Source organism: Mercenaria mercenaria, chromosome 18, assembly GCF_021730395.1.
Source record: "Mercenaria mercenaria strain notata chromosome 18, MADL_Memer_1, whole genome shotgun sequence".
In the NCBI taxonomy this organism is placed as follows: domain Eukaryota; kingdom Metazoa; phylum Mollusca; class Bivalvia; order Venerida; family Veneridae; genus Mercenaria; species Mercenaria mercenaria.
This window is the reverse complement of record NC_069378.1, coordinates 23,949,676-23,965,222: the sequence shown is the minus strand read 5'-3', so window position 1 is coordinate 23,965,222 and position 15,547 is coordinate 23,949,676. Positions and strand designations below refer to the sequence as shown.

General features: G+C 38.3%; 1 protein-coding gene across 1 annotated transcript in view; it reads left to right on the top strand.

Annotated features, from left to right (window-relative positions):
- Positions 1-15,547, top strand: part of LOC128550512 (guanylate-binding protein 1-like) — a 34,769-nt gene extending 19,222 nt beyond the window's left edge. Inside the window, exon 3 of the mRNA XM_053529718.1 lies at positions 15,076-15,547. Coding sequence (XP_053385693.1) covers positions 15,076-15,547 — 472 coding nt within the window. The remainder of the gene's footprint in view (positions 1-15,075) is intronic.

Below are 15,547 nucleotides of genomic sequence, written 5' to 3'. Positions count from 1 at the left end.
CGAAGATCCTATACACATTTCATTAACCTAAATAAAGTTCGCCGACAGAAAATGCCCGTTTATCAATTTCATTGTATGAAAAAACAATTGAAATAAAACTATTGAATAAATTGTTTTGTTTAAATAAATAAATTTTAAATATATAATGGTATCAATTATTTGAATATAAGTTACCTTACAGATGGACAAAGAAAAATTTTGCCAAGCTTTTTAATTAAAATCAAAATATTTTAGATTAAAACTGAACAATTACGTGGGGAAAAATTCCCCTTTTCTTTTAACAAAAAACCCAAAATTTAAACAAATAAAAACTGCCACAAAAAAGGGGGTTTGAAAAAACAAATTTTAAAAAAAGATGTCCCTCAAAGGCAAATGGTGGTTTTAGGAGCTTTAGCTGGGTTTGTTGGAAAAACAATTTTTCAATGGAGCAAAATAGCTCAAAAAAAAAAGCCCCCCAGGCATCGGGCCCTCTTGGGTGGCCAGTTTCCCGGGTTTTTAAGTTACTTGGGGGGGGTATGATTTCGGGAGCTAAAGTAAGGAAATATGAACGCCATATCTTACACCCAATAAAAAAGCAATAGAGGGTCTGGGGGTATTTAAAAAAACACAAAAAAATGTCGGGGCGCAACGCTGACTATGCAACGCCTTGTCGATTGATGAAAACGAGTCGAAAAAAAGGGCTAATTTAGTAAAAAAACAAAATAGGGGTTTTGGAACCTGATAGTGCTTTTAACTCAGGACGGGGCAAGTGTGTGAAAATTTCAATCCATTCCCCCTAGTGGGTACTAAAGTCCGTAATAATGGAAATTTTAACCAAAACTCCAGTCGAAAAAGGGGCATAATTTTGTAAAATCAAATTTGGTTATTGCCCCCTTTCATTGCATGTATTCTGACAGGAACAAGTTGTGCAATTTCAATCCTTTCCATTAGTGGGTTTTTTTAAAAAGCAGCTTACATACAAAACCTTAACCAAAAAAATTTTAAGTCGAAAAAAAGGGCTAAATTTTTTTAAAAAAAAACAAATAGAGTATGGGAACTCTTAAGCGTTTCCCTTAATGTTTTGGGGAAAGGTTTTGGGGGGGGCCGTTAAAAAAAACCCCTTTTGTTTGGGGGTTTTGGGGGGCTTTTGGGTTTTGGCCTGGGGGGAGGACCGGGGGGGGTTTTTTTTGGGTTTCTGGTGTTTTTAAAAAGGGGGGAGGGGGGGGAGGGGGGGGGGGTGGGGGTTTTAATTTTTGTGTGGTAAAAAAGGGTTTTGGTTTTGGGGTTTTGGGGGGTGGAAAACCCGAAACACTTTGTTGTGGGGGTTTTGTTGTTCCCCCGGGGTAAACTTTTTTTAAAATTTTCCCTTTTTTGTTGGGGTTTTAAAAATTTTTGGGGTTATTTGTGTTTGTGTTGGGGGTTAAAATTTGGAGTTGTTGGTGGGGGTTTTTTTTTTTGTCTTTTGTGGGTTTTTGGGGTTTTGTTTTAAAAAGGGGGGGTTTTTGAAATCTTTTTTTTGTTTTTGGTTTGGGGGGTTTGTTTGGATTTTTGGTTTGTGGGTTTTTTGTTTTTTTTATTTGTTTGGTTTTGTTTGTTTTTTGTAAAAAAAAGTAAAAGTCTTATTTTTTTTTTGGTTTTTTTTTTTTTTTTTTTGTGTTTTGTTTTTTTTGGTTTATTTTTTCCCTGTAAAAATTTTTTTTTGTTTTTTGTTTCTCTTAAAGATTGGTTGGTTTTGGATTTTTTAAATTTGAATTGGTCGGTGTTGGATTTTTTAAAAGAGGGGCAAGGGGTCAGGTGGGGTCAAATAGTGCCAAAAGCCTTATTTTATTCACTACTCATGGATATGTACATAAGAAACATCTACACCCTGCTACATTCCCCGATTTTTGAAAAACTGCTTCATGCAGTAAAAAAATGACAAAAATAACTCATCGATCTCGCTCGTTTTGTAGACATTGGCGAAGTTCCATAGGTACCAGAAACGAAGTACCTTCATTCCTCGGCGGCACAGGCGGTACCGCAGGCACTGTTTAGTACCTGTGATGTATGTCCCCTTTTTGCTAAGAATCTTACCCATGTTATGTTTTGATACACGTTCCCTCTATATCTCTTATTACTTAATACTTTTAAAACAGACTCGAGCAATTGTCTAATATTTTCACCAACACTGAAGTCATTAAACACTCCAGTGACAGCTCCAGCTTCCTCAGATTTGACAAGCTTCACTATCCAGCATCGAAATACTAGTAGTCGAGCAAGCCGTCTCCTGTGACAGCTCTTGTACCCGATTATAAGATTCTTTCACTGGTTGAAGGTGCAGATAAGAATATCCGGCCTCGAGGGTAACTGTTTAGGCGGTAACGATGCTCCCTGCCGAGTTACCGCCTAAACAGTTACCCGAGAGCCGAATATTTCCATCTGCACCTATAACCAGTGACAGAATCTTTTTCTTGCATACCGATTTCAAGAAATAATAATAGAAATAAAATCAGTCGAACGGCTTTCTTTTTAGAACTATTTCTTATGGCAATGTATTTAAACAAAGCGCCGAAAACCAACGTCCGTAAACAGGAAAGACGTCATGAAGTTTCAAAACAAACAACAATGTTTAGTTCCGGTTTTGTTTTGTCAGCTGCAGGCGTAACGTTATGAATGTTTGATAAAATAATGATTGAATCGAGTAATATACTATCAGGAACCAATAGGAATTGTCAAGGTATTGAATTTTTATTCCGTTTTTTAAATAAAATATAAATTACTACATAAATCTTCTACATATATGTAGTTCATTATACGTCATTTACAGCACGAGAGTCATCTTATACCCAGGGTGTAAGATGGATTTTTCCAGCACCGGTAAAAATACCGGAAATACCCGCCTGGTATGCAAGAAATAACTTTCATCTCATCACCAACACTTGTACCTTCAATAAAAATATATGGTATAACTACAGATACTACATATAATCAATGAAATACTGTCGCAATTCAAAGAAAATAACTTTTCGGTAGTATTAAAGGTTTGTTTAGGAAAGATGACATCAGATAAGGCCAATTTATATACCCTACTATGAAAAGTAACAATTTACGTTAAAATTACAAAAATATTAGTTCGGGTGATACTGGCACATGTGTCAGTTACATGTTATTGACATACTTCCAGTCTCAGGTGGAACATCGGCACATTCTGACGTCGACGTCATATAGTAATATATATACAGAAAGATGGTTATAGACATATCTTAACCTCTTTGTATTGTAATAAACAACACATACTAAATTAAGATAATATTTAAACAAGGCGGAAACAAAAACTGAATTGCTTCCATAGTAGAGTTCATACTACAACCTTCCTGCAACGAATATCTCCCCTGGCGCTTCATAAGTCTCTTTCTGTATGGGGGACCACTGCGTTGGAAAGTTTTGAAGGAAATTCCAGCAAATTATATAAAAGGTTAATGACGCAGACCACCCTCTTTTCAACTTGTTTTCAACAAATCAGTAAAGAAGAATATATGCAATAAAAAGTAAAGTTTGGCTGGTACGCCTTATGTGGATTTTGTATACCAGACCGGTATTGGCCCAAGGGTTTCAGCTTTAAATTGGGCTTTAAGTACTCACATATAAGAAATTGTATACTCCGAAAGGATCAGTGTGTGCAATGTAATATAATGTGAAGATATGTATTGTATATTATGATAAATGTTACATTAAGGTCTATCTAAGATATATATGTCAGTACCTTAAAGTATAGATCCACTATATATAAATCCAAATAACTAAAACCTTTTCTGCTGCTTATCAGCTATTAGCACAGCAGAGGTCCCGAATAGACTATTAAAGATATATGCAAACGAGTTCATGTAGAATAATAAAACTTTATTTTAATTATTTTTAAAAGGTTTCACATGTGCCGTAAGATCGAATAAATGGATATTCCTGGTTATGTGAACGATTGATGTGGACAAATCAGGGATAAATTAATAATGTTTTATACCATGTGAATGAAGCCTTGAGTCAGGTCAAATAACAGGAGAGTTCCAGCGTCATAACCTGGAGATGAGTAACAGCATCGAGTCAAGCTAACATAGGCAGGAGAAGGGTCAGAGATCATATGTAAAAGAAGGGTCACATGATCATAAGTAGAAGAAAGACGTTGAAGCATTTATGGCATAAGGCTTTCAAGATGATATATATCTGGGAAGTTACAGCATGATAAACAGAACATAAGAAGAGTTACAGCATGATGGAGAGCATAGAGGTGCATAATAGACAAGAGACAAGAGAAGAGGTAAAGCTTTATAGACAGCGTATTAAACAGAAGAGGAATAATAGTATAAACGAGACTAGAGAAGTTATATCATGACAGACAGGAGAGGACTTACAGCTTCATAAACAGAAGAAAAGATACAGCTTAATAGGCAAAAGATAAGTTACACCATGATAGACAGGAGAAGACTTACAGCTTAATAAATAGAAGAGGAGTCACAGCTTCATAAACGGAAGAGGAGTTAGTTTATAATAGTCCAAAAATATGTTACACCATGTTAGGCGGGAAAGGACTTGTACTATAATAGGCAGGAAAGGAGTACAACATAATAGGCAGAAGAGGAGACAGAAGGCTTCAAGATTAAAGGTATCAGGGAAGTTACAGTATGATAAACATCAGAAGAATTACAGTATGACAGACATAAGAGGAGTTACAGCATGATTGAGAGAAGAGAAGTTACAGCATGATAGACAAGAGAGGAGTTAAATCTTCATAGACAGGGGTTACAGCGTAATAAACAGTAGAGGAATAAAAGTATGAAAGAGAAAAGAGAAGTTACGACATGATAGACAGAAGTTACAGAATGAAAGAGAGAAAAGGAATTACAGCCTCACAAAAAGAAGAGGAGTTGCAGCGTAATAGACAGAAGATAAGTTACATCATGACAGACAGGAGAGGACTTATAGTTTCATAAATAGAGGAGGGGTCACAGCTTCATAAACGGAAGAGGAGTTGAAGCATGATATACAAAAGATAAGTTACATCATGATAGAAAGGAGAGGACTTACAGTTTCATAAATAGAAGAGGAGTCACAGCTTCATAACCAGAAGAGGAGTTACAGCGTAATAGACAAAAGATACAGTACATCATGATCGACAGGAGAGGACTTACAGCTTTATAATTGAAGAGGAGTCACAGCTTCATAAACAGAGGAGGGGTTGCAGCGTAATAGACAAAAGAGACGTTACATCATAATAGGCAGGAGAGGACTAACAGCTTCATAAATAGAAGAAAAGTCACAGCTTCATAAACGGAAGAGGAGTTACAGCGTAATAGACAACAGAGAAGTTACACTATGATAGGCAGGTAAAGACTTGCACCATGATAGACAGGAAAGGACTTACACCATGAAAGGCAGGAAAGGACTTACACCATGATAGGCAGGAAAGGAGTAACAGCATGAGAGGCAGAGGAGGAGTTAAAGCTTTATAGGCAGAAGGCTTTAAGATTAAAGGTATCAGGGAAGTTCCAGCATGATGAAAATAAGAGGACTTACAGTATGATAGACATAAGCGGAACGGAGTTACAGCATGATGGAGAGAACAGAACTTACAGCATGATAGACAAGAGAGGAGTTAAAGCATGAAAGAGAGAAAAGGACTTAAATCTCACAAACAGAGGAGGAGTTGATACAATATACAAAAGATAAGTTACATCATGATAGAAAGGAGAGGACTTACAGTTTCATAAATAGAACAGGAGTCACAGCTTCATAAACGGAAAAGGAGTTACATTATTATATTAGACAAAAGATAAATTGCATCACGATAGACAGGAGTGGAGTTACAGCATGATAGACAGGACTAACTGCTTCATAGGCAGAAGGAAATTACAGCATTATAGACAGATGAACGGTTTAAACGTGATAGAAAGAAGAGAAGTTACATCATAATAGACAGAAAAGGAGTTACAACCCGATTGGAAAAGAAGGGTAATAGCATAATATGCGGAAGAATGTTTGCAGAATGATAGGCGGGAAGAAGTTTTATAGCATGATTTGTCTAAGAATGCTAACAGCATGATAGACGGAAGAATGGTTACAGGATGATTTGTTGACGAATGCTTACAACATGACAGACCTAAGAATGGTAACATTATTTGCTGAAGAATGTTAAGAGCATGATAGGCGAAAGAATGGTTACAGTATAATTCGCTGAAAAGTGCTTACAGAATAATAGGCAGCAGAATGGTTTCAACATGATTTTCTGAAGAAGGCTTACAGCATAATAGATGAAAGAATGTGTTGACGAATGCTTACAGCATGGAAGGCGGAAACATTGTAACAACATTTGCTAAAGAATGCTTATAAAATGATCAGCAGAAGAATGCTTACAGCAAGATAGGCGGAAGAATGGTTACTTCACGAATTGCTGAAAAAAGCTTACAGAATGATAGGTGGAAAATGATAACAGCATGATATGCGGAAGAATGATTACAGAATGATAGGCGAAAGAATGGTAACAAGTGATAAGCGGAATAAGGCTACTATTGGCTGATGAAATTTTACAGCATGATAGGCGGAATAAGGTTACAGCATGATAGACGGAATACAGATTGCAACATGACAGGCTTGAAGATTGGAATAACATCAAAGGCCTAGCACGAACTAAAGCATCATAGGCAGAGAAAAAAGTTTCAATATCATTAGAAGGAGCGGAGTAACACCTTCGTAAACAAAAAAGAGTTATAGCTGCACAGACAGACATGATTTAAGGCAATACATCATGTGCAGAAGAGGCACAGAGTCATTGGCAGTTGAGGAGGCGTGGCATCATGGACAGAAGAAGAGTGCGGCAGAATGGTTTAAGACAACAGTATCATAGACAGAAGAGGAGGAGGAGGCACAGCCTCACTGACGAAAGAGAAGGCACAGCATCATAGACAGAATAGGAGGCACAGCATCATTAACAAAAGAGGAGGAACAGCATCATTGACGGAAGAGGAGGCACAACATCACTGACAGAAGAGGAGGCACAGCATCTTAGACAGAACAGGAAGCGCAGCATTATTGACAGAAGAAGGCACAGCATCATAGACAAAAGAGGAGGCAAATATCATTGACAAAAGAGGAGGCACAGCAGCATTGACAGAAGAGGAGGCGCAGCATCTTAGACAGAATTTGATGCACAACATCATTGACAGAAGAGGAGGTACAACATCATTGACAGAAGAGGATGCATAGTATCATAGACAGAAGAGGAGGCACAACATCATAGAGAGAAAATGAGACACAGCATCATAAAGAAAATAGGAAGCAGAAATTCATAGATATAAGAGGAGGCACTGCATCATTGACACTGATGAGGCACAGCATGAAAAACAGAAGAGGAAGTGGGGACACAGCATCAAAAACAGAAGAGGAGGTATAGCATCATTGTCAGAAAAAGACACAGCATCATGGACAGAAGAGGAGGCACAGCATCATAGACAGAAGAGGAGGCACAACATATTGACAGAAGAGGAGGAAAATCATCATTGACAGAAGAGGAGGCACGGCATCATTGACAGATGTGGAGGCACAGAATCATTGACAGAAGAGGAAAGAAAGCACCAAGAGGTACAGCAAAATAGACAGAAGAGGAGGTTCAACATCATAGACAGAATAGGATGTACATCATCACAGTCAGGAGAGGAGGTACACCATCATTGACAGAAGAGGAGGCACATCATCATAGACAGAAGAGGGTGCACAACATCAAAGACAGACCAGGAGGCACAGCATACAAAATAGAAGTGGAGCCACAGCATACTTCAAAGAAGAGGAGGCACAGCATTTTAGACAGGAGAGGAGGCACAGCATCATAGACAGAAGAGGAGACAGAGCTTCATTTACAGAAGAGGAGGCGCAGAACCATAGAAGAAGAGGTACATCTTCGCAATCAGAAGAGGAGACACAGCATCATAGACAGAAGAGGAGGCACAGCATCATTGACAGAAAAGGAGGCACAACATTATTGCCAGAAGAGGAGGCACAGCATCATTGATAGAAGAGGAGGAACAGCATCATTGACAGAAGAGGAGGCACATCATCATTGACAGAAGAGGAGGCACAACCACATTGACAGAAGAGGAGGCACAGCATCATTGATAGAAGAGGAGGCACAACATCATTGATAGAAGAGGAGGCACAGCATCATTGATAGAAGAGGAGGCACAGCATCATTAACAAAGGAGGAGACAAAGCATCATTGACAGAAATGGAGGCACAGCATCATTGACAGAAGAGAAGGCACAGCATCACTGACAGAATAGGAGGCACAGCATCATTGATAGAAGAGGAGGCACAGAATCATTGATAGAAGAGGAAGCACATCATCATTGACAGAAGAGAAGGCACAACGTCATGGGCAGAAGAGGAGGAACAACATCATTAACAGAAGAGGAGGTACAGCATCATTTATAGAAGAGGACGCACAGCATCATTGATAGAAGATGAGGCACATCATCATTGATAGAAGAGGAGGCACATCATCATTGACAGAAGAGAAGGCACAGCATCATTGACAGAAGAGGAGGCACAGTATCATTGATAGAAGAGGAAGCACAGCATCATTGACAGAAGAGGAAGCACAGCATTATTGATAGAAGAGAAGGCACAGCATCATTGATAGAAGAGGAGGCACAGCATCATTGACAGAAGAGGAGGCACAGCGTCATTAACAAAGGAGGAGACAAAGCATCATTGAAAGAAATGGAGGCACAGCATCATAGACAGAAGAGGAGGCACAGCATCATAGACAGAAGAGGAGGCACAGCATCATTGATAGAGGAGGAGGCACAGCATCGTTGATAGAAGAGGAGGCACATCATCATTGACAGAAGAGAAGGCACAGCATCATTGACAGAAAAGGAGGCACAGCATCATTGATAGAAGAGGAGACACAGCATCATTGACAGAAGAGGAGACACAGCATCTTTGATAGAAGAGGAGGCACAGTATCATTGACAGAAGAGGAGGCACAACATCATTAACAAAGGAGGGGACAAAGCATCATTGACAGAAATTGAGGCACAGCATCATAGACAGAAGAGAAGGCACAGCATCATAGACAGAAGAGGAGACACAGCATCATTGATAGAAGAGGAGGCACATCATCATTGACAGAAGAGAAGGCACATCATCATTGGCAGAAGAGGAGGCACGGCATCATTGATAGAAGAGGAGGCACATCATCATTGACAGAAGAGAAGGCACATCATCATTGGCAGAAGAGGAGGCACGGCATCATTGATAGAAGAGGAGGCACAACAACATTGACAGAAGAGGCGGCACATCATCATTGACAGAAGAGGAGGCACAGCATCATTGATAGAAGAGGAGGCACAGCATCATAGACAGAATAGGAGGCACATCATCATTGACAGAAGAGAAGGCACAGCATCATAGACAGAATAGGAGGTATAGTATCACAGACAGAAGATGAGGCACAACATCCTTGACATACGAGGAAGCACAGCATCATAGACACAATTGGAGGCACAGGATCATAGAAAGAAGAGGAGGAACAGCATCATTGACAGAACAGGAGGCACAACATGAAAACACTAAAGAGGCCCGGCATCATAGAATAAAAAGGAAACACTGCATCATAAATAGAAGACGGGAAACAGCATCACTGAAAGAAGAAGAAGCATAGCTTCGTTGAAAGAAGAGAAGGCACAGCATCATTAACAAAGGAGGAGACAAAGCATCATTGACAGAAATAAAGGCACAGCATCATAGACAGAAGAGGAGGCAGAGCATCAAAGGCAAAAGAGGATAAACAGCATCAGAATCAGAAGAGGAGTATTAGCATTATTGACAGTAGAGGAGGCACAACATCAAAAACAATGAAAAGAAGTCACAGCATCATAGACATCAGAGCAGGTACAGCGTCATAGGCAGAAGAGCAAGCACCACATTATAGAAAGAATTGGAGGCACAACATCATAGGCAAAAGAGGGGTAACATCATCATAGTCAAAGGAGGAGACACAGTATCATAGGCAGAAGAGGAGGCAGAGCATCATTGACAAATAAGGAGTCTCAGTTGCATACATAGAAGAGGAGGTACAGCATCATTGACAGAAAAGGAGGCACAGCATCATGTACAGTATAGGAGGCACAGCATCATAGACAGAATAGGAGGCACAGCATCATAGACAGAATAGGAGGCACAGGATACTAGACAGAAGAGGAGAAGCAGCAGCATTGAGAGAAGAGAAGACAAAGCATCATAGGCATAAGAGGAGGCACATCACCATAGTCAGAAGAGGAGGCACAGCATCATTGACAGAATAGGAGCACAGGATCATAGACAGAAGTGTAGGTGCAGCATGACTGACAGCAGAGGGGAGAGCAGCAAAAACAGAAGAGGAGGCATAACATAATTTAGAAAAGAGAAGGCACATCATCACTGTCAGAAGAGGAGGCGCATCATCATAGACAGAAGAGGAGGCACAGCTTCATTGACAGAAGAGGAGGCACAGCATCATAGATAAAAAGGAGGAGGCACATTATCATCAGAAGAGGTAGAAGGCACAGGATAATAGATAGAAGAGGAGGCACAGCATCAGTGACTGAACTTGAGTCACAGCATCATTGACAGAAGAGAAGCCACAGCATCATTGACTGAATTTGAGTCAAAGCATCATTGACAGAAGAGAAGGTTAAGCATCATTAGCAGAAGAGGAGGCGCAGCATCATGAACAAAAAAGGAGGCACATCATCATAGACAGAAGAGGAGGCGCAGCGTCATAAACAGAATTTGAGGTTAAGAATCATCATTAATAGAAGAGGAGGCTGAGCATCTTTTACAGAAGAGGAGGCGCCTCATCATAAACAGAATAGGTGGACAAGCGTCCTTGTCAGAAGAGGAGGCAGAGAATCATTGACAGAAGAGGAGGCACAACATCATAGGCATAAGAGGAGGCACATCACCATAGTCAGAAGAGGTGGCGCAGCATCATAGATAGAAGAGGAGGCACAACATCATAGGCATAAGAGGAGGCACACCACCATAGTCAGAAGAGGTGGCACAGCATCATAGATAGAAGAGGAGGCACAGCATCATAGACATAATTTGAGGCACAGCATCATTGACAGAAGAGAAGGCAAAGCATCATTGGCAGAAGAGGAGGCACAGCATCATAAACAGAAGAGGAGGCACATCATCATAGACAGAAGAGGAGGCGCAGCGTCATAGACAGAATTTGAGGCTAAGAATCATCATTAATAGAAGAGGAGGCTGATTTTGATATTTGATCTGAACGCGTTTTTGCGAGTGATACTGTATTCCATTTTGCCACCACAGAAGGGGGTTTATGTCCTTTAAAGGCTTAAATTAAATAGAAAAGCATCTAAAACTGTCTCTATTGATCAGTCGTCATGTGTTATTGTCATTTAATGTCGAATCTCTTGCTGCACTTCTACTAATCCCTTGTGGGTGAAGGGTCTGTGACTCGCTATCCTACTTAATTATATAATGAATTGAATGCTTCAGCACCGTTTATATGCAAGTATTCATTGTTGGTTTTACACACATACAGAATTAGAAACTGAAGGGAACTAAAGGTTGACCCCCATCTGTCTGCCCGTCTGCCAACAAAATGATCCTCTGATTTTTAGCTAGACTATTCCAAGAATAGTCTAGCTATCCTACTCATCCTGTCGTAGGCGTCGGCGTCACATCTTGGTTAAAGTTTTGCATGCAAGTACATACACCTGTCATTTAAAAGGCATATAGCTTTGAAGCTTTTTGTTTCTTTTTTTAGGTCAATTGCCAACCTCTCTGTGTCAAGTTCTATAACTCTGACACGTATTTTGAGCAAATTATGCCCACTTTTGGACTTAGAAAATCCGAAGTAAAGTTGTACATGCAAGTTACTATCTCCAAAACTAATGCAGATATTGCATTGAAACTTCACATGTGTCTTCGGGGTTATAAAACTAGTTGAAAGCATCAAGTCACATGACTCTGACATGCATTTTGGTTCCCTTTTGAACTTTAAACTCCTTTGATATTTTAACATTTTGGGTAATATTTTCCTGCTTCTGGGACAATATTTCGAATAGTCGAGCATTGGCTGTCTTACGAACAGCTCTTGTTTAAAAACTATTGCACCCGCAAGTATGCTGCGAATGGACGTATAAATAGAAAACGATAACGAAAACATTATCGGAAAAGTCGATCAAGTCTAAATTAGTAATTCAGGGATTACTTCATGGTAAATCAGTCAACAAGATTCAAAAGTAATACAACTACTTTGTCACGAATAATGGTTTCACTACCCGATTCCCATTTTCTAAATAACAGCATAAACATGTTAACGTTACAAATACTGTGCGGGAGTAGCACAGCCGTCATGGTTACTACCTGTCAAGATATACCGTTATTTCTCATGTTTGAAATAATTTACATTGTATAGTGATAACGCTTGCAAACGCGGAGAATCTGTCATTGTGGATTTTCATGAAGATACAACCATAAATGTGGCCTCTAGATTGTTAACAAGCTTTACCTTTGATTTGACTTACTGACATACGTTTTTGGCCCCACTTTACCCTAATTGGAACTTGGTCTTTAGATCATTAACATTAAAAATTCTGACAAAGTTTTATTAAGATAAGGTTATAAATGTGGCCTCTAGGGAGTTAATTAGTTTTTCCTTTGATTTGACCTTTTGACCTAGTTTTGACCCCACATGACCAAGATTCGAACTTGACCTAAAGATCGTCAAGGTTAAAATTCTGACTAAGATTCATGAAGATACAGAAATAAATATGACCTCTACAATGTTATAGTCCGTTTTATTTGACCTGGCAGGGCGCAGTCAATCTCTGGCTTATGCAAATAATGGAAATCTGAAAAAAATTGGCAAAATAGGTAGAGCTATAGTGGTAACAATGTAAGGTAAAGGGCAAGTGAAGAAGAAATCAGGTTGCCGGATATTCTACATATCCTGCATAATAATGCAGTGGACCATCGCGAAACCACGCCCCGCCAGGTCGATTAAAATGGACTATAACAGCTTTTCATTTCATGTTTTGACCTGGTGACCTAATTTTTTTTATCCCACATGAGCGAACTTGGCCCAGGGGACATCAAGACAAACATTCTACTTAAATTTCATAGAGATATTGTCATGAATATGGCCTCTAGAGTGTGAATAAGTTTTTCCTTTGATTTGACCTTGTGACCTAGTTTTTGAGCCCAGATAACCCAATATCGAACTCTCCAAGACTCTCGTGCTAAGGTGACCTAATATACCCTCATTGTTTCTCTAATGACACTTTTTCTTGTAAAATGGGGGACTTATTTCATTCGCAGAATTTTTTATCAGTAAAATAAGAAAAGTTTCATGTTAAATTACGTGTGTTTATGGCAAATACAAAGACAAAACAAAATAGAGCAGTTTGTTGTGCTACGCTGCCAAGAAAGCGATCCGTAAAGGGTTAGTGGATTAAATTTAGCGCGGTTTCAGTACAAATCACCCCATTTACTGTTCATATTTTCAACGTTTATTAATTCAATGAGTTGAAATTCTAGTAAATATAGTTTTAGAACTGTGCGACACATCATCTCATCTCACACTTTAAAAAGAAAAGGAAATGAGTAAGACGGACATTAACTACATATTGCCGATATTTGTGTGTAAACATTGAGAGAGTTAGGTGTAATAGTATTGAAGTAATTGCACAACCAAATTTATGAGGACATATATACAAACAGACCGAACAGACAGACCGCATGGTGACTCCTATATACCTGCCTCCTTCAAACTTTGTTTGCGGGTTAAAGTTATGAATAAAAACTACAGGAGCTTAGGAAACACCAAAATCAGTGATCAATCGAGTTTTTTGCTATAATTCTATCTGTAATCAGACTAACACATTATATAAAGAAACAAATTATGTTCAGCTTCAAATAAAAACATAAATATACATACCTTCAAAGCAAATCAGTCACTTTAAAATGCAGTTTTTCAACTTTTAGCTGTCCGTTTATTGTTTTGATCACTCGCAAGAGGAAGAGGGGTAGTACAGTCGTTTATACGGCGTGAAACTGGCCTAAAACATTTTTCTGCGATATAAATATTCAACACAGTAACATCAAGACCATGAATCGTTACCAGCGAATTATGGTATTACAAAACAAATAACGGTAAATACTAATCTCCGCAAATATGCACATGTCGGCGTGACGTCAATATTTCTGTATTTTAATAAAAACGTGCATGTTTTGTTTTCATTTCAGAATTTTATTTTTAAAGCTTGCAAAACTACATTACATACCTTTTTATTTAGAGATAACAAATGCAATGAAAATCAGAATTTGAGTAAGTAATGCACTTGACTAAATTAGAAAAAAAGAAAAGAAGAGGCGTGTCAATTCCGCATAGAAAAAACAGGATGTTTTCAAACTGCAAACTGCTTCACTAAATTTCTAATTTCAAAATAGGCGATAATTACTACAAATTTGTACGAGAAAGCTATGGGACTAAATCTATTTTCCTCATCTATTGTTGATAAACATTGTGTAAAGAGTTTTAAAGCTATAACCTTTAATACTGAAGAAAAGTTAACCTCAATAATAAATACTAAAAATACAAAGTACAATTAGGGTCAAAATACTGACAAAATGAGTTATCGTTCCTGGTATTCAAACTAAATTATGTTTTATAAAGTAATTAACAATGTTTCTAGGATCTGTCTCATATACACTTAACTTATTTTCTAAATTAGCTTTTTGTCCGCCAGTCTCTTAAACTTTACCTAAAGTAATTTTGCGTGCGTTTAGATAATCATGTTTAAAAGTTGTTCGAAGGTTTCCTACGAAATTTCCAAAATATGTGATATAAGACTGATATCAGTGTGTACTAACATCGTCTGTCTTTCTTTTGATGGAAAACTAAAATCTTTCCGAGTCAGCAATTTCATTTTGGAGCACAGTTGTCACTGCATTAACTTTACAACTTTATTTTCTAAATGTCACACTGATCACAATTGTAAATATGTAGAATCTAAAATTATACTGTCAATTAAAGTTTATCCTTAATTGGTTAAGATTTATTGTCTCGCTGTCAAATGGTATCAAAATTCTTAATGGTGAGGATGAGGAAAAGCATAACGCCAAAAGCATCCCTGTTGCTTCACCACGTTTGATAATATGCATCAGAGACTTTTACCTGAAAAATGTCAAAGAAGGTAAAAGTCAAACACCCAATGTATACCTTGAGGATATGCTTGAACCAGAACCAGGAACAAAGCCTGAACATGTAAAATTCAACGAAATCAAAGAATCGATCAAACAGTATTTTCCGAAGAGAAAATGCTTTACATTGGCACAACCAGCAATGGGTGAAGATCTACAGAATATCGAAACACTAGATGAAAATTCTTTGAATAAGAATTTTTTGAAAGATATCAAAGGTTTTCAAAAACATGTGTACGAGAGGAAACCGAAATACGTATACAATACTAGCCAAAAGACTTTAAAAGGAGCAGGTGAATATTGCTTTTTTAATTCAAACTGCTAA